The 20,098-nt window shown below is 35.2% G+C and overlaps 1 protein-coding gene and 1 long non-coding RNA gene across 2 annotated transcripts; both read left to right on the forward strand.

Moving 5' to 3' along the window:
* Positions 1 to 6,933: 6,933 nt before the first annotated feature.
* LOC149540214 (large ribosomal subunit protein uL18y-like) lies at positions 6,934 to 19,889 on the forward strand. The gene is made up of 9 exons (XM_089801352.1): positions 6,934 to 7,078; positions 7,184 to 7,253; positions 7,338 to 7,429; positions 7,780 to 7,906; positions 17,448 to 17,527; positions 18,088 to 18,204; positions 18,701 to 18,835; positions 19,191 to 19,360; positions 19,499 to 19,889. The coding sequence occupies exons 1-9, from the start codon at positions 7,076 to 7,078 to the stop codon at positions 19,596 to 19,598; spliced, it is 894 nt and encodes a 297-aa protein (XP_089657478.1). The 5' UTR covers positions 6,934 to 7,075; the 3' UTR covers positions 19,599 to 19,889.
* Positions 8,389 to 9,508, forward strand: LOC149540215 (uncharacterized). The gene is made up of 3 exons (XR_016356373.1): positions 8,389 to 8,427; positions 8,553 to 8,628; positions 9,448 to 9,508. It is a non-coding gene; the product is annotated as an uncharacterized LOC149540215 (long non-coding RNA).
* Positions 19,890 to 20,098: the final 209 nt, after the last annotated feature.

Genomic DNA, 20,098 nt, shown 5'->3' on the forward strand with positions numbered 1-20,098 from the left:
AGATACAAGAATGCATCCTTAGGTAATGGCTTGGTGAGTATGTCTATAATTTGTTCTTTTGTATGGACATATTTCAATCTAATTTCTTTGTCCTGCACCAGTTCTCTGACAAAGTGATATTTTATAGCAATGTGCTTTGTTTTGGAATGCATTACTGGGTTCTTTGATATGTTAATTGCGTTGGTGTTATCACAATACATGACTATTGGCTCTTTGATTTCAACCTTCATTCCTTCTCGTAATTGTTTGAACCAAACAATGTTAAAACAATTCACTGCTGCTACTACATACTCTACTTCTGTTGTGGATTTGGATGTGCAATTTTGCTTCTTGCTTGTCTAAGATACCGACCTTTTTCCAAGAAAGAAAGCTCCACCACTTGTGTTTTTTCTATCATCAAGATTTCCTGCCCAATTAGCATCAGTGAATACCTTTAGGTCTAGGTTTCCTCCAAGTTTGTACCATAAGCCATAGTCCTTAGTACCTTTCAGATATCTCAAGATTCTTTTGATTGCCATCATATGATTTTCTCTAGGTTTAGCTAAGAATCTTGCCACTATCCCAACTGTTAAAGGCAATATCAAGCCTTGTGAACTACATACTGTAATTTTCTAATCATTGATCTATATAAGGTATGATCTACTTCTTTGGAATCATCATCTTTGGTAAGCTTGAGTCCAGTACACATGGGGGTACCAACTAGTTTTGAATCTTCCATACCAAACTTCTTGAGTATCTCTTTTACATACTTGGATTGGGTGATATAGATACCATTTTTGTTCTGCTATATCTACAATCGAACAAAGAATTTTATTTTGCAAAACATGGACATCTCAAACTCTTTGTTCATTTGTTTTGAAAATGCTCTGCATAGATCATCATTTCCTGTAAATAGAGTGTCATCCACAAATATCTCTGCCAACACAATTTTGTTATCTAGTCCTTCCTTGATGTATAGACTATTGTTATCATTTGTTCTTTGAAAACCAATCTGTATCAAGTAGTTATGTAGTCTTTCATACTAGGCTCTAGGAGCTTGTTTGAGAACATACAATGCTTTGTGTAATTTACAGACCATGTCCCTTTTGTCAGGATCAACAAAACCTTCTGATTGTTCAGTGTAGACTTCTTCATCAAGAATTCTATTAAGGAATGCAGATTTAACATCCATTTGATATACTTTGAATCCTCTGTGAGCTGCATATGTAAGTAGGGTCCTAACACCTTCTAATCTTGCAACAAGAGCAAAACTTTCACATAATTAATTCCTTCTTCTTGAGAATACCCTTTACACACTAATCTAGCTTTGTTTCTTGATACTTGCCCATCTTCATTCAGCTTATTTCTGAATACCCATTTTGTTCCAATCACATTTTTATCTTTAGTCCTAGGAACAAGAGTCCAAGTTTTGTTCTTTTCTATCTGTTCTATTTCTTTGTTCATTGTCTCAATCCAACTTTCATTTTCTATAGCATCCTTGACACTTCTAGATTCAAAATCAGCAAGTAAACATGTACCTTTCAATTTGCTTATTGTCATAGTACCTTCTGATTTATCTCCAATAATCTGATCAGGTGCATGATGCCTTTTGACATATTTGGCCAATACAAGTTCTTTGCCTTTTGAATGAATTGCACTGTCTTCATTTTGAATTTCAATTTCAAGCTCGGGTCATTCAGACTTGGTAGACATTGGCTTGGTAGCTTCAGAATGTGACTCGAGTCCCTATGACTCGGTTTGTACTTCTTGCAACTCGATAGCTATGGAAGGCTTGGGAGATCAAGTCTCCTTATTGTTAGATGTTCCTGGCAATGTATCAGGTTCGAAGTAGACCAATCTTTTGTAATCTTCTGGTTCCCTTTTGCTTTCTCCTTCAATCTTTTTTGCAAACTCATCAATTCTCACATATGCACTTTCTATGATTTTATGAGTAGACAAATTCAAACATTTGTATGCCTTCTGCAAGAATATACCTTCATCACTTTTTACATCAAACTTGCCTTTTCTAGACTCTTTCAAGATATAACATTTATTGCTAAATACTTTCAGGTAACATACATTGGGTTTGTAGCCATACCATAATTCATGGGGAGTTTTATGTGAGTCCTTCTTCAACTGTATTCGGTTCAAAGTATGAACTGTAGTGCTGATGGCTTCCTTCCAGTATTTGATAGCAACATTCTTTTCAATCATTAGAATCCTCACACAATCCATAACGGATCTATTTCTTCTTTCAGCTATTCCAATTTGCGTAGGAGTACCAGGGGTTGATACTTGCCTTTTGATTCCTCTTTTAATGTAGAAATTATTGAATTCATTGGAGATGAATTCACCACCTCTTTCTGATCTTAAGCATTTCAATCTTTTTCCAGTTTCTTTTCTACTCTTGCTAGATACCATTTGGATTTCTCAAATGCTTCTGACTTTTCTCTAAGATACGTAACAATCATCATTATGGAATAGTCATCAACAAAAAGAATAAATATTTTTTCTCCACTATAACTTTCCATTCCAATGGGTCCACACAAATCAATATGCACAATTTCCAAGACATCTTTAGATTGATAGTTTTTGCTCTTAAAACTAGTCTTTCCCATTTTGCCAATCTGACAATTTTTGCATAATCCAACGTCTAGTTTCTTCAAACTAGGGATACCTCTTACTTTTTTGAATTTTCTTATCTTGACCATATTATCAAAGTTTACATGACATAATCTTCTGTGCCATAACCAACTTTCTTCCATTTGAGCAATAAAACATGAGCAATCACCAATATCAAGATAAAATAGGTTACCTCTTGTTTGTTTGCCTGATCCAATAAGATTTCCTTTTTCATCCAACAGTCTTGCCTTGCCATGCATGAATTCTACCTTGAATGCAATGTTGATTAGCTGTGCCACACTTAGCAAATTATGTTTCAGTCCTTCAACCCAATGGGCATTGTCACATACAAGTTCATTGGTTAATGAGATTCAACCTTTCCCTTTTATGCAACAAGGTTCATTGTTTCCAAACATTACACTACCTCCATCATAGTGTTCAAAGTGTTCAAATTTTGTTTTGTCTCCAGTCATATGATGTGAAAATCCATTGTCTATGATCCATGTGTCATTTTTACTAACATGAGAGATAAGTACCATCTTATCTTCTTCTTCATCAAATTCATCTTTTACAACAATGTACACTATTTTCATCTTCACTGTTATTAGAATCTTTAGCCATAAAACAAGTCTTCTTACCTTTGTCTTTGAAGGACTTGTGACTTTTGGATTCCTTCTTGCGTTTGTACTTGTGGTTGTTCTTCTCATCCTTTCTTTGTTTGTTTGGGCGCCTAGCAGCAATATGACCAATTTCTTCACATGAAAAGCATATTAAAAGAACTTTACCTTTGTACTTTCCTCTACCTCTAGAATATTTCTTTGCAAGTAAAGCTTCAAAAACTTCAAGATTACTATTAGAACTTTTCTCTGTTTCCTCTTCACTTTCTGACTGAATGTCCTTTATCTTTTTGCCTTTCTCTTTGAGTGAAAGTTTAGCTTCAAATGTAGACTCAACATTTTTGGAAGCTGGAACATAATTGTCAAAGTTGTCTAGCTCAAAAGTTGTTAATCTTCCTACTAAGGCATCCAAACTTAACTTGTGATTTGGATCACATCTCTTTTCTTGAATAATAGATACTCTAATTGCATAGATAGGAAGCAATGTTTTGAGAACTTTACTTACAACAGTTTCTTCCTTGATTTCTCCTCCAGACGCTTTGATTGCACTGACACTAGCTTTGATTCTTTTCACATATTTGGCAACATTTTCATCTTCTCTCATTCTCATCTAATCAAACTGTCCTCTAAGGCTTTTTGCTTTGGCTCTCCTTACATTGTCATCACCACCATAGATGTCCTTTAGCTTGTTCCACATATCAAAAATAGTTTTGCAATCTTTGATCTCATCAAATTCATCATAGATGAGAGTAGATGCAATATCAATCATCATGATGTTAAGGTTCTTTTTCTCAGCAAGATCTCTAACAAATAATGTATCGGTAGGAGTTTTGTATTCTTCATCAAGGTATTTGCAGCCTGAGTCACTAATGGTGGCCAGATGAAGTCTCACGAGTCCCTGCCATGCTGAAAAGTTGTCTTTGTTTAGCTTTAGAATTTCTCTCTTCTAAGACATCCTAATCTTTACCTTATGTCCTTGAAACCTTTCTTGCAAGCACCAAATGCTCTAATACCAATTGTTGGAATAAAGGAGTGACTGAGAGGGGGGGGGGGGGTTTGGAATCAATTACTACTAGAATAAATCCTATTAGATGTCAATAATAAATTTTAGACTGAGAAAACTAACTGCTATTGTTACTCGGTAAACACATAGAAAATGCTGTAACTCGATAAATGCAGAGTGTGATTTACTTTTAGCAGATCTTAAAACATTAACAATAATTAACTTGTAAGCATAAAAAAAATAACATGAACACATGAGACACCGGGACTTAACGTGGAAACCCAATTTGGAAAAAACCACCAATGTAACTAGTTACTATTTTTCACTCTTCTGAAGTGAGCCCTGTTAGGAGCCAACCTTATTAAAGGTTACACAACACACTGTTAGGTGTGACCCTGTTAAGGGATTTAATCACCCTACTAGGAGTGGCCTTGCAAGAGGTCTTAAAACAATTCAATGGAATTGCCACCTTGTTAGAGGATTTATAACTGGCTGTTAAACCAACTCCGTTAAGAGATTTTAGATCACTGCTACAATGGTTAGAGAGTAATAATGAAATGACCTGATTGTGAAGCGACTAAATTGCTAAATCCAGATCTCTTTTCTGCTTAAACTTGATCCTTCCTAATCGAATATTACTTTTTTGCACCACAAGGATACCTGCTTATCCTTCAAGTTTGCTTCCTCTCTTTCTTTTCAATTCAATCAATACACTTGCACACACACTAGAAATCTCAACTCGACCTTTTATTTATACCTTCCAAATTGTCAAATCGACCCAAATTCAAATTACAATAACCAATATTCATCACCATAGTCAACTAGAATCAATACATAAAGTAATTAAGCTTCATATGCCAAAACAAGAAAAATCCTTTGTAAGTTGACCCTACTTGGTAGAAACAAACTTTGAAATGATTCTTTGTGTTAACCAATAGAAGCTCGGTTAACATTGTGAACTTGCAAAAATCCTTTGGCAACTGAGTGAACTCAGTGAATACTAACTCTGTCCAACTTTCCCTTCATTGACCGAGTGAGCTCGGTTAACACTATTTTCTGCCTCAATTCCTTCGACGCCTGAGTGATCTCGGTAGACATTGTCATCTATTTAGAGTAAACCTGTGAATGCTCGATAGATAAGGAAAACTATCTTCACTGACCAAGTGAGCTCGGTAAGCACTGATTGACAACTAATATGACATTTGTGTAACATCAAAGACAACACACAATTAATCAATTGTATCCAACAATGACTGCCATTAAGGTGCATCAGGGACATTTTTTTTGGGGAGAGAGACATTGCATAAGAGAAGTAGTAATGCTATTCTTTTATATATTATATATTAAAATTAAACTATTGAATATAAATAAATAATCTAATATTGTAATAAATATTTAGACAACAAGGACAATATTAGTATTTTATATGTAGACATACATGCACATTAGACATAATTGTTGAACAAATGGGTGTGAAATCACCCAATATCCATTAGATCCCTAACACAATCTACATTGCCCATTAGTGGGTCCTATCATCAAAATATGAACAACCATATACATGTTTTTAAACACAAAATAAAGTATTCAATTGTTATTCACTACCCTTCTAATAAATGCAAACATAACAATTATACAAAATTAATGGAAATGCAAACCATAATGTCTCTATAAATGCAAATAAATAACAAGGATTACTACCATAACCAACATTTACATGTGGAGGAAATAACGAAGTCATGTTGTCAAAGAACTAGGGTATAGCCATCACTAAAGTGGAAGGGAGACAAGTGTCTGAAGGACCCAAAGTTAGAGAATTCGATGAAGGGAAATGCATTGTATGCAACTATTGCTCGAGATTTGCACACATTGCCATGGATGTAAGAGAAAGGGATACAAAATGCATTGCAAAAAAGATCACAAGGTGACAAGGAACAATAAATGACTACAATCTAGATTAAAGGGTGGTAGAGTTGGGGCATGTCATCTAGTCACAAGTATCTTTTTGGATGCTACACTATGTAGCTTGTTGGGGTGGGCCCATACACGTATCAGTCCCCTCACCAACTTGTCAATTTTTTGACATGTCAGATAGATCAACACTTTACACATGACATAAGCACATTAAATACACTTTACACATGACATAAGCACATTAAAAATTATATTTTACAATTAGATTTCTTACCTGGCATGGGAAATAATAGTTTGGAAGTTGATATGACACCATATAGACATTTGCTATTAGCCTATTAGTCTTCTATAAAGAAGAAGAAAATTGGATTTAAGAAGTAGGAGATATTTTCTCACTTAAGAGTAAAAATGACAAGCTTAAATGTGAAAGTCATTTTAAAGTAGTGAATTTAATAGTGCTTGAGCTAGAATAATAATCAAATAGATAATGTCTCACAAATTTCTTGAACATCACCTAAATGAAATGAGTGCCAAGAGTTCTATTCATTCTAATAAGAAATAAATTCTTGTAAACTACTATTTAAGAACACAAATCAATAAATTTGATTCAAAAATTGCAAAGTTAAATCATTGTAACAATATAACAATGATTATAAAAAATTTCCCTATTTTTCATTTTCTCCACAAATGGTTATAATATTGAATATTTTTTTTAAAATTAATTTATTATTATTATTTTTTTCCAAACTTGGCAAGATTCACTTCCGTTTTAGTTAGGTTTTACCAATACCTTGCATGTAGAGTTGTTTGCTGCGTTGCCATTGTAGGCAAGCAGCATAGCTGCGTCTGTGTCTGCTCTGGGAAGAGTCAAGCGAAAAGGGAGAGGCGAGAAAATCGAATCTCTTTAGTAGAGTAGCAGGAAAAGCAAGGCACAGTAGACATGGTAAGCAACAAACCTAAAAAAATGTTTCATACTGGATAGACAGGAAAAAATTCCTTCTTTGTGAAATTGTTGATATACTTACCCTAATAGAAAAAACTGGCATAGGTATTTGTCAAGGCCCAGAAGTCCAAGGCCTATTTCAAGAGGTATCAGGTCAAGTTCAAGCGCAGGCGAGGTATTTATGTATGATAGATTTCGATATGCAGTCGAGTTTAGGATTTTGTAGTTTGTTGTCTTAGCTGATTTAAAATTTGTGCAGAGGGTAAGACTGATTATAGAGCGAGAATCCGCTTGATAAATCAGGACAAGAACAAGTATAATACGCCGAAGTACAGATTTGTAGTACGATTTGTATCCTTTTCAGTACTTTGGTTCTGGAGATTTGTTTTTTAAGAAATACATTTTACGGCTCTGTTTATGTGAGAAAAAGTAACGTCCTTTTCTTCTGCGCTAAAAAAAAAAGCCCCCTCTAGGGGAGCTTTGTTGTTTGAAAATAAATATTTTTAGGGTTTTCTGTATGTAAGCCAATGTATGAATGTTGGGCAAGCTATGAAGAGGATGGCTTGATGGATTGTTGGGTAGGTGAAATCTTGTGATTTCTGACTCTTACGGGAAAATTGTCTTTTAGGGTTTTGGGCTGATATCATATTAGGGTCGGAGATGTACATTTGTGTAATCCTCGACTGATGTTTGAACAAAAGAGCAACACAGATATTGTTGCACAGATCATATATGCAACGCTCGCTGGAGATGTAACATTGGCAGCTGCTTACTCTAACGAGCTCCCTCGGTATGGCCTGGAAGTCGGTCTCACAAATTATGCTGCTGGTACTTTCAAATAACCCTACATTATCGTCATATTTGATTGATATTTGAAACATAAATATTTGAACTCTTCTGTTATCAACGTTGACGATCCCGTTGGACTTATGTTTATGTTACTCTGCAAATTTGTTGCAGTAGCACCATTGTTGTATAATGTTGCAGTATAAATTGGCTCATGAACTTACAATATGCATTGGGTGATTGAAGTAACTAGTCCTGTTGGCAATTTAGGCATTGTAGTAGAAGTATGTATGCCCTTGTTGGCTCATAGAAGGTTTATATGAAATTTTAATGTTCAGCGTAGCTATCCATACTTTCTGTGGGGTAAACACATCTCCTCTTGGTCTGTCACATACTTACAAGGAAGCATAAACTTACCCTATACTATCAAATATTAACTGAGTAGACATCGGCATTTTTTCGGTAAGCTACAGATTTGTATTTCTTAACACAGTACTAGCTTTTCATACGGATATTTGTGGTAAGCATATCTCCCTCTTTGTGCGTAACATAATGACAAGCAAGTATGAACTCACTCTTTAATGCCAATATTAATCGAGGTAGACATTGTGTTTTTTCGGTGAGGCTAACATTTGTATATTCAGTTATGTGCTTACATTGTGTCACATAATTGTTTATTTGGGTACAGGAGTAAACGTGCTTGGATAAGCGTTTCCTGTGGGGCTGATAAGAGAAACTGTAACTGCAGATAAATGTGCAATTGAGTAAGCTGTGTATACCCTTTTCAGCCTGATCCATAAATCTGACACGTGGCACCGTTATATGCTCTATTCCCATCTTATAAACATCATTCACATCAAGCACAGTGAAATATACAAATTAATTTTGGATATCCATATCTAATGCATGGGAATGTGCAATTTAACTTTGAATCAAATCTAATGCATTGGCTTTAGGTCTTGGTTTGCTTGGAAATTTTATTAGTTTGCATTGCAAATTGTACTATTACATTGTTGCTATTTATTTTCCATCTTGTAAACACACTCATTCGTGCATCCTCATTCACATTCAATGCATTGGAGTATACAAATTATTGTTGGACCTTCACATCTAGTCTTCTGTTGCAGACAATTGCACTTTGAAGCTGTTGTGACCTTTTCACACATTGCCCCATTTCAAACCCTTTCTTTAAGCTGTTGACCTTGTCTTTTTGGCTTTCGTTCGTTGTAGTTTTTGGCTCAGTCCCCTAAGGTTCTGTGTGTAGAAGAAAAGTGTTGTCCACCTGGCAGCTTCTAGAATGGAAGTTGCATGTTTGTTAGTGAAATAGGTCATGTGTAAATGAGAATTGATCTTCTAGAAAAAATGGCAATTAAATTTTGAACATTTTGACATACTTGATAGTTTTGAAAATTTCCATTTTTAGTATTTTTTTTAGTAAGTACTTTGTCTTGGAACGGCCTTGTATTGAGTTTTGAAGTACTTACTATTTTTAACAGTGTCTATTTTTCGTTGACTGTCTTTGATTGGTCTAATTTTGTGTTTGTATGAACTTACTATTTATAGCAAGTCTTTTTTATTTGCAGGGCAATTGTGGTAGCTAATGAGCTATGGTTGAGGAAGAGGAAAAAGAGTACCCAATGCAATGTTAAAAAATGTAATTGAATGAGGTAGTTGGTCTAAAGAGCATCAGTACGAGAATGTTAAAAAATGGGAAGGCATGATGATAATGGTCAAGTGTGAAGACCATTCCTTAAAAGCACGTAAAAGTAGAAAAACTTGAAAAATTGTTAAAAATGCTCGAAGTTTGGAAACAGTTATAAAAGGACATGAAGAGACATTTAAATAGTGTAATGTGCACCTAGGTCAAAAACCTAGCGCACCGGGTGTGTGTATGTCCCCGATGTGGGTATGTCGCGCACCCATGTACCCCCACCATGCAAAAAGCACAGTGAGGCCGCACTGGTCGGAGCACAGGGGTGGGACGTGGGTGTGTCAAGGGTGCGGCTATGTGCACACGAGGTGTGGTTGACATGTTGGCTAAAATGTATAAAAATAAAATAATTTTTTTGCAATTGTTTTTAATTGTTTCTTTCAGCAAGGGAACCCTAACATGATATTATCCGTGGTTTATATTTTTCATTTATCATTATCATTATTATCATTATGTTTAAAAGTTTTAGTATTTTACTAAGTCCAATGGTCATTGATAATGGTTATGAAGTTTCAAGTTTGAACTTATGGTTCGTGAATCGTATTTCAATTTTGTATATTCAAGTATACTTTGTATGTTATATTGAAGTATCATTTCATAATTAGCATTTTCAGTCACATATATACTATGCAACCCCCCGCCCCTTGTTGCTGCCGCTGCCACACCTTGCCGCTGTCCCCAAATTGAAGCCCTTATTTTCCTGCACTTGAAACTCGTCTCGATGCACCCCTCCACCCCCCGCCAGTGTAACATTGCATTTAAAGGCATTAAAAAGAGGGTAGGGTGTGAAAATTCCTTGGTCGCATCCCATTGGTGCCCAAAATGGAAAATCATGAAAAATGGCCAAGTGATGGTCCAAGAATGTGAAAGAAATCAGGAAATTGGCAATATGGAAGAATGGTGTTTACATGCCTAATGTTTCAAAGAAGATAGAATTGAAATGAAAAGATGTGATATTTCTTGAAAAATTCTTGTTTAAAATGGAAAATCATGAAAAATGGCCAAGTGATGGTCCAAGAATGTGAAAGAAATCAGCAAATTGGCAATATGGAAGAATGGTGTTTACATGCCTAATGTTTCCAAAGAAGATAGAATTGAAATGAAAAGATGTGACATTTCTTGAAAAATTATTGTTTCAGCATCAAATTTATTAGAAATTCTAGAAAAAAAGTTTTGGAAAAGTTCATTGATGGAAGTGTGCTGATTACTAAGATTTGGTTGACTTTGAATTTTTTTGGGATCTTCTAAAATCTAGAATCTTCATTATAACTCTTGGAGATTTGGAGATTAGTATCCCCACCTCCGTGTACTTGAATTTCTATTTGAATTTTGATTTTTGAATGTTACTATTGGATATATATAATGTTACAATGTTGAATGTTCAATGGTTCTAGTTCATGTTTCAATTTTGCTATGTTCAAGTATTTTAATTTGGTATGTGCTACTGAAATTTCATTTCATAACTAGCATTTCAAGTTCTATATGTATACTATACAACACGCCTCCCTGCCCTGTCCTCCCCTTGCTGTCATCTCCTGGCTGTTCCCCCGCCGTTCCGAAAATGAGGCCCATTTCTTTCGCGTCTCGTAAACTCGTCTCGTCGTCCCAATGCACCCCAGTACTAGTGTTACATTGTTCTCAAACATCCTAGCAACATTTCTATAAAATATACCTTTTAAGTATGATGTAACGTATATTTAAATGTTATATCTTATGTGCACAAAAAGTTGAAGAAAAACAACTAAGTCATAAGACAAAATCCTCCATGCTCAAGATTTTGCACTCAAATCCTTTGTCCCCTCTCATTGGCAACTAGTGGTGTGTAATCCTGCAAGTCAAGGAATGTGTTCAAAAGTCATAATTCCTCCATCATAGGCAAAATGTGCCTTAGAGCATCAATTCTCCATATCTAAGGAATTTCCCATACACTGGAACAACTTACCACTTTTAGAAAGTCTATTTTTGGTAGTTCTATTTTGGCAATAGGCGAGCTTCGACTGATAAAGAGAGAAGAGGGTATCTAGTCTTATATTAAGAAGAATGAGCAAGCGAAACATTCAATCAGAAAATGGTTAAGTTTGAAAACATCCTTGAAATATATCCAAAAGTGGAAAGGATGAAAAACATCAAAAAAATGTTTAAGTTTGGAGAATGTATGCATGCGCTCAAGAGAACAAGGAAAGATGAAAAAATAGCCAAGTGTTGGAAAATTTATCCTCCATGTCTAATATGTACCCAAGTTGAAGAGAACAAGGAAAGCTGAAAAATTGCTAAATGTTGGAAAATTCCGCACTCAAGAGAACAAGGAAAGATGAAAAAATGGCTTAGTGTTGGAAAATTTATCCTCCATGCTATTACGAGCCCAAGATGAAGAGAACAAGGGAAGTTGAAAAATGGCTAAATGTTGGAAAATTCCTCCTCCTAGCTCATGTATGCTCAAGGAAGAAATTGCAAGGACCAGAGGAAATTCGGTTAAGTATGAAAATTCCCTCTCCAAATCTCAAATTTCACCTCTTCAAGTGTGTACCCATAGGTTGAGAAAGTTGATGAAGATAAATGCCAAAATGAGAATTCTTGGAGAAGAAAGGAAAGTTTGACGAAGTGAATTTGAAGCATGAAAAGAGGAATGTGTGAATTTTGAAGACAGAGGAGTTTTTGGATAGATCAAGGTTGGGCTTTTAAGAAGAAAAAGGATGAAGAATTGCAGTTCCAAACATTCAAGGAAAGAGATAAAAGTCCTAGAATTCCATTTCTAGTGTTAAATATGCCCATGTTTCAAGCAATCTAATTCGAGGCATGTAAGGTTCGAGACTTCAAAGATCAAAGTTCAATTATATCTTGAATTTCCTTTGGAAACCCAAGATCAAAAGTCAAAAGGTCCAATTTATCTCAAGAAGATGAATTCTCAAGTAGGTACATGGAAGGAAGAAAATGATCAAAGGGAGATAGTTTCAAAAGAAGTAATCAAAGTTTGTTTGGGTTGCAAAAAGATGCAGTTAATCAAGACTTGAGCCTACATGGCACCCAACATGCTAATGTGGCACAATCATCTCCAACTAATCAAAGGTACCCCAATCAAAATTCATTGTATTTAAGGAAGGGATTAAAAAACAATCTACTCAAGGAAGGCAACATTTAATGCATAGCAGGCTTTCATTTCACCCCACTTTCTTGCTTAGTGCATACTGGGCACTTTTTACCACACCTCGCTAGACGTGTATTTATAATGATCCATGTGGACCCTCTCATTTATTGTAGATTGTTTCTTCTTTCCCTAACCCTAATTAGGGTCGAGGTGGCAAAATAATAGTTAATTTGTTTCAATCTTGATCGCTCATTGTAATTTGAGACCTATATAAACTCTTCACATTTCATTTGTAAAGGATAAAATTTGGAGCTTGTTGTTTATGAGCTCCCGAGATACTAAATTGTCATTGTAGTTTAGTGATTGCTTGGTGTATCTTGGTGCTTGAATGTTCTCTTTGCTCCCTCATCCATAATAGATTTGTGCTCAAGAACCTAGATGAATGTGATTTGATATAGGTGATGGTGGAATTGACTTGCTCATACCTTCTATTCTTAGGCCCTTCCTAAGTGCAGTGTAAGGTTGGATCTGGTCTATTATGTGGATGCTTTACTTCTATCTTTGATGCACATTATTCATTTTCACAGTGTTCATGTTGACGTAATACATTGTTAGATGTGTTTTGAGAAAGGAATGGCGCTTCTTGGTTTGGCCCACCAATGAAATTAATATTTTCATTGAAAAATCAATAGTACGGTTGTAGAGTATTGAATCTTCCTTACAAGTTGATTGATATTGAACTCCAGAAGCAACATATGCAAAGAGAGTTTCTACAAGGACAAGCATACACAAGTAGTGAGAATGGATGACGATTTAGAACTCAAGTTTATTTTACTATTGCATTTTTGATAATTCCAACAAACATCAGATTTTCTGTTTGTTTCACTTCCAAATTCATGTTGCCCCTATTGATCTAATGTGAATAAATATAGAGAAAAGGAAAGTTTCATATATTTGTTTAAAAGAGTCTATGTTAGAAAGAAGAGGTGTTTATTTTTGTTGAAATCTGCAGATGAGTTTTGGAATAATTGATTTAAGGATTGTAAAAGTTCATTTCTTAATATTTATTTTCTCTTTATTTTTGTGAATTCTCTATCCAAATGCAAGTCATGGGATAGACATGATGTGAACATGTTTCAATGTATCACTTTGTGTGTACAATCCTGAAAGATTGTTAAAGAGGTTAATTTGTAGGATGGTGCACAATGAGCATATTAAAGAAAGTATATCTCACCACTCTTTGAACTATAAGAAATCTATTATCATTGCTCATCATGATTTTTCACAACAACAATGTGGAGGTTGGATTCAACTTTTGGTCATGATCACAAACAATATAGTTGAAATCCTTGATTTAGCTCCAACTCATGTCACTAAGGTTGCCACATTTTATTCAATATCTAAAATCAAAAGGTAGGAAAATATCACCTTTTAGTTTGGATTATTAATCCTTGTATTATTGGATGTTCACGTGATATTAAGGTACACGCCGGTGTAAAGAAAGATGAGGGAACAAAAGATGGAATGTTTTCGATAAGTGAAAGAGTGTACATGGAATATTGTATAAATGCTTTGATAATTACTATCATTGATTTCACAAAGAGTTTAGAAGGATGTTTGTATAATGATCATAAGGATATGACAACAAGACACATTATTAAGATGTTGAAGAATGCTGAAACTACCTTGGTTGAGACAAATATTTCAGATTGTGCCAACTTAGGTTTAAGTAGCTATCAAGATACCTTGGTTGGTGAACCAAATTCTTCATCTTAATATGAAATAGATTTTTGATGATGCCAAACTCTAGAGGTCGGCGACATTAGAGGTGTTGACCTTATGGCCGACCTATTTGTCAATCAGTGCCAAAACACTTAGTTATTTGGTTGGTTGCATTGTCACCGAGCACCATCAAGTAAACCTTGCAGATAGTGTTAACCGAGCAGAGTAACTAGCCATGTTAACTGAGCAGAGTAGTTAGTAGTGTTGATCGAGCTGCAATAGTAACTGAGTTGTTGCAGTGTCAACCGAGCTATTCAATGTTTTCTGAGTCATTAGTGTTAACTGAGTTCGCGCCTACTCGTAAGTGATCAATGTGGACTGAGCACCAGTGTCAACCGAGTGCCAGAGATTGTAGTGTTCACTGTGTTGCCAAGTATCAGTATATCACCCGAGTGGACTTCTGAACCCGAGTGTCAACACTTAGCTGATTAGGTGAAGATTGATTAATATGATATTGTAGTCGACTTCAAAAGGTAATTATTATTGGTATAAACATAAGATATCTTGTCATATCCAAGTATGAATGAAATGTATGAAATATGAAGATCATGCGAGTTTGAAGGTATAAGGAAAAAGCAGAGTCTCATCCATCACATTAAGGTGATCATTCTACATCGAAGGAATCTCATTCAACAAACCAAGTGGTTCATCCTAACAGGTGCATCAATCAAATCCTCTAACAAGGTGGACTTAATGGTCTTATGCAAAATCTCCGAATCGAGTACATACTTCATTGTATTGTATAAATCCTTTTACAAGGTGGACTTAACAGTTCTTATTGCTCCTAAGAGGGCAGATCACTAGAAGCGATCATTTGTAAGCCTTAACAGGCCAACTTTATACTGCAGTACTAAAGCTTGTGGGTATCATCCCCACCCTAGTTTTACTTTCTATTTGGAAGGTTTCTGGGTTACCAAATATTGTGTCAAGTGTTATGAATGTTTTATTGCTTTTAGTCTTTCATGCATGCAATTAGATCAGATTAGTTTATGAAAGGATTAATTGGTGAATTGAAGTAAAAGTTTTATTTGGTCCTGATTCACCATTTTACCCCCCCCCCCTCTCAGTCACCTAGCCTTCTTTACATTTCCAACAAGAGGATGGAGGAATTTCCATCATCTCAAGGCAGGTTCTGACTTTGGGACGGTGCTTTGCATGAGAAGCATTTTTGACATTTTTGGTATTCTGCTTTCTATTCCTTTTTGCAGAACACTTGTTTTCTGAAGTTTTGTTTTGGTGACAGGTTTGGGACTTGATATTGTGTTCAATATGGATTGTTGTTGAGTGAACTTTAGAGTATATGATTGAGACTTATACCCTTTCATGGTCCTAGACAATGATAGAGACTTGTCACAGGATCATTATTGAATAATTCAAGACTTTGTGGCTTAAGAACACTGCTCAAAACTACACCTTTCTGAGGGTCACAAGACAACTTGATGGAGCCTTGCATGGTTCAGGGTCTGCTACTTCAGAAGAAAATTTTCTCAAAATATGTATTCAAATTATGTAATCAGCATTTTTTGTTATGTAACCCTTAAGGAGGGGTTCCTAAGTAATACATTGTTAAGTCTGAAACTGTGTAACAGTTTGTTAACAGACTGTCGGTTATGCAGTTACCAAACTGGTAATATATTCTTTATAATGTAACCCATTTTCAGGGAATAAAACATCAAGTTTTCACTGATATCTCCTTCAGTTCATTGGGATATGAAAACTATTTGTGCAACCCTTGAAAGATTGTACCAACTTTGTGTAGTTAATGATTTCGGTGAAGCAAAAAGTTTGGTAGATCTCATGGTAGCAGTATTTTTCTTTAAAGTTTGTAGGACTAGAATATAATCTCTCAACCCTATGTTCATTTACTTTCTTTATATGTTGTGAAGCGAACCACTCCCATCCAAAAGAAAAATAAGGTACTCTCATTGCATTATCATTCAAAAGCTCCCAGAGCCAGTACCATTCGAAGTCGACTTGAGGAAATTATGTAAGGCCCTTCGTTATGCCATCATATCACATCAACCCAATGAGCTTATCCACAACCAAGAACTGACATAAAAGAAACTTGGAATCAAGCGTATGATCTTTCTTGCAATCGTAGCATACACATGATTTTAATCAAGAGAGGATATGATGTCTCAGTATTTTATTCTGCTGTTGTTACAGTTGTAAAACACCCATCAACAGTACCCTAATATAAATTTTACTGGAATAGGTAATCTACTTATAGATCCTGGCTTTCATTCTTGTTTGACTGTACTGCTCTGTATAATCTATTCATCTGTGTTAGTTTTTGAATTTTTTTCCTCTAATTTCTAAATCGTGTTGCCACTGCTTGTCAATGCTTCAGCAAGCATTTAAACAATCTATTTGGGTTGATAGAAGAAACTGCAACTGCATTTAAATTTCTAATTGAGTAAGCTGGGTATACCCTTTCAGTCCGCTCCACAAATTTGGCATGTATCACCATTGTACCCTCTCTTTCCATTTTATAAACATCTATTTTACATGCTCATTCACATCAAGTGCATGGAAAGATACTTCACATTATGTGCACTAAAATATACAAATTATACTTGGTTCTCCATATCTAATGCATGGGAATGTGCAATTTAAGATTGAATTAATATTTAACGCACTGGCTGGCTTGAATCTTTTGTTAGTCTGCTCTGTGAATTGTACCATCACATTGATGCACTTTATTTTCCATCTTGTAAACACATCCCTATTCACTCATGCTCATTCACATCTAATGCACTGTAATATACAAATTATTGCTGGACCTTCCCATCAGTGATTTGTCATAGGCAATTGAGTATTTGTTATAGATCCTGGCTTGCATGCTTGTTTGGATTGTATTGCTTTGTATAATCTGTTTCTTGTTGGATTTTCTTCCTCTAAATCATGTGTTGCCACTGCTTGTAATGCTGTAGTAAGCAGACAATCTATAAGTGTTTTGTTACAGTTGACATTTATGTATCTCTTCATCTTGTTTTGTTTTTCAGCCTATTGTACTGGTCTTTTGTTGGCACGTCGGGTGCTGAAGCAGTTGGAGATGGACGATGAATATGTGGGCAATGAGGAGGTGATGATTGAGTTATTTTATGCATAATTTTGTTTAAATCACAAGTCCGATGATACCACATGCAATACACCCAGCTTCAAAACTAGAGGTTCTACATTGGGTGCTGTATAGGAATTTATTTCCGCCTAGCAGCAGCTTTTGAATCTTGTATCTTAATGTTGGATTGTGAATAGTACTTGTTGTGCATCAGTTTGAATCTTATATTTTATATGGGCTAGCCTAGTGACTACCAAGGAAATAAATATTTATTTGTATTATCCATTAACTTTCATACTGTTATAGATTTGGCCATGGATTTTGTCACATACAGAGGCTTTGATGATTTCTTTAATGTAGGTCACTTAAATTGTCTTTTACGGGGGATGTTGCTGGTGGAGTCCCTTTATTGTTTCTGTAGTAGGATTCCCTTCTAAGCATCAGAGTTCTTTCCATTGGCCTGTTTTTCCAGCATCTTCAATTATTTCCTGCTCTCCTAGTTGAACATTTGTTAGGAAACTTGCTACACTGTTTTTGTCAAGGCAGGTGAATTGAAATGTTTGTTATTGTGGTATTTTTGACAGGCCACTGGAGAAGATTACAGTGTGGAGCCAGGTGAATCAAGGAGGCCATTCAGGGCCCTGTTGGACGTGGGTCTTGTCAGGACAACTACTGGAAACCGAGTTTTTGGTGCTCTCAAGGTTGGCAAGTTATTGTTTCTGTTAGAATTACATCCTATAAATGTAAATTGGATGCCAAGCGGGCAGGCATTCTGTTAATTATTATGGAACTCAATTTTATTTGTAATATTGTAGCTTGTTCTTGAGTGTAAGATAGTTTGGTTCTGTGATTACCAATCAACTCTAAATCTGAATCAATTGTTTAACTTGTTTACCTGAGTGTTTTCTGTTGTTTATGTTAATTTGTATTTTTTTTCGTTTAACAGTTGATTTTTATCCTTCTGTGACCATGTGAACTTTAATTTTGTCTTCCTGTATGTTGTGTTGGTAGATATTCTAATCTTGAAATTTAGTTTTAATTTCTGCAGAAGAATAAACTGTTTGTTGTAATTTGATTTTAATTCATATTGTTAAGATTGGTAAGATTGCCAACAATAAATGTGAACTAAATGAACTATAATTGCTACTATTTACTTGTTTCTTCATTATCATTTATGTTGCTGCTGTTTGTATTTAGGGGGCACTAGATGGGGGACTAGATATTCCTCACAGTGATAAGCGCTTTGCTGGATTTAGCAAAGATGATAAAAGTTTGGATGCTGACATACACCGAAAATATATATTTGGAGGTCATGTCTCTACGTATATGCAGGTGAGATCTCTATTGTGATAATGCGTTTAAGTTTTTGTGGAACTCTCATTAGTCAAGTTTCATTATGTCAAAATTACATTATAATTGCTGATAATTTTGAAATCTAGAAAAACCAGGTGCATGTTTTAGATGTTTGATGACTAAAAAGATTTAAGCTTTGTAGGCTTGCTAGGAACTCTCACTACTAGAATGGGCACTAAAAAGCATCACTGCTATGTGCCAATCCATGACCTAGGCATCGTGGATGAGATGTTACCTGGTTGTGTTGCACATTCAATCAGATTGTGGGTTATGTTTTATTTCCTAATATCTAATTAATTACTGCTGGTTTTATTGCCATCTGCCATTCCTGTAGATGTTGAGGGAAGAGGAACCAAGTAAGTATCAATCTCAGTTCAGTAAATACCTCGAAAAAGGAATAGAGCCTGAAGGTGTAGAAGAAATGTATAAAAAGGTACATGCTGCCATCAGGGCAGATCCATCTGTGAAACATACAGAGAAACATGTTCCTAAGGAGCAAACGCAGTAAGTGTTTGACATTTGACACTCGTGAAGTTTTTATTATCTTGAATTAAAGTGTTTGACATTTGACACTGGTGAAGTCTTTTTTATCTTGAATTTTACATTTGTAATGCAAGTAACATTGAATTTTTGCGGTGACAGTTACAATCTGAAGAAACTGACCTATGAGGAAAGGAAGGCTAAATTGATTGCTCGCTTGAATGCTTTGAATGCTGGTGATGATGAGGATGATGAGGAGTAAATGTGAAAATTATTAGTTTGAGTTATTTCAGTGTAGTGAAATCTTGCAGCTCATTATGAGACCTTTCTACTTATTATGTATAGGGCAGGCTTTGGAGCTTGTTCTGCCCCAATTTTTGTAGATTAGTGCATCTTATCGTGATATACTTGGAATTGAATTTTATGAGTAACTGAGAGGTTTTTTTCCTGGAATCCTCTTTATTTGGGGGGTGGTGATTTTTTGTTTACATATAGATGAACTGAAGCTAACAGATCCAAAATACAATGTTGATATGTTACTTTGCTTGCTTAATTTTTGTGGTGTATAGTGCATATTGTGTTGGTGTGTATGAAATTGATTGATGTTAGTCTGTATTTTTTAGACAATTTATAGTTATTTGTATGGGTTTTGGTCTTTGCCAAAAGGAATATTAAATACAGTAGAAATAGTATTTTTGTCTTGGGACGGGATCAATTTCCACAGTCTAGTGTAGTGTACCCTTAATGAGCTAGAAAAGTAAA

This window comes from Cupressus sempervirens, chromosome 9 (genome assembly GCF_028749045.1).
Source record: "Cupressus sempervirens isolate cs-2001-9-10 chromosome 9, ASM2874904v1, whole genome shotgun sequence".
Lineage (NCBI taxonomy): Eukaryota > Viridiplantae > Streptophyta > Pinopsida > Cupressales > Cupressaceae > Cupressus > Cupressus sempervirens.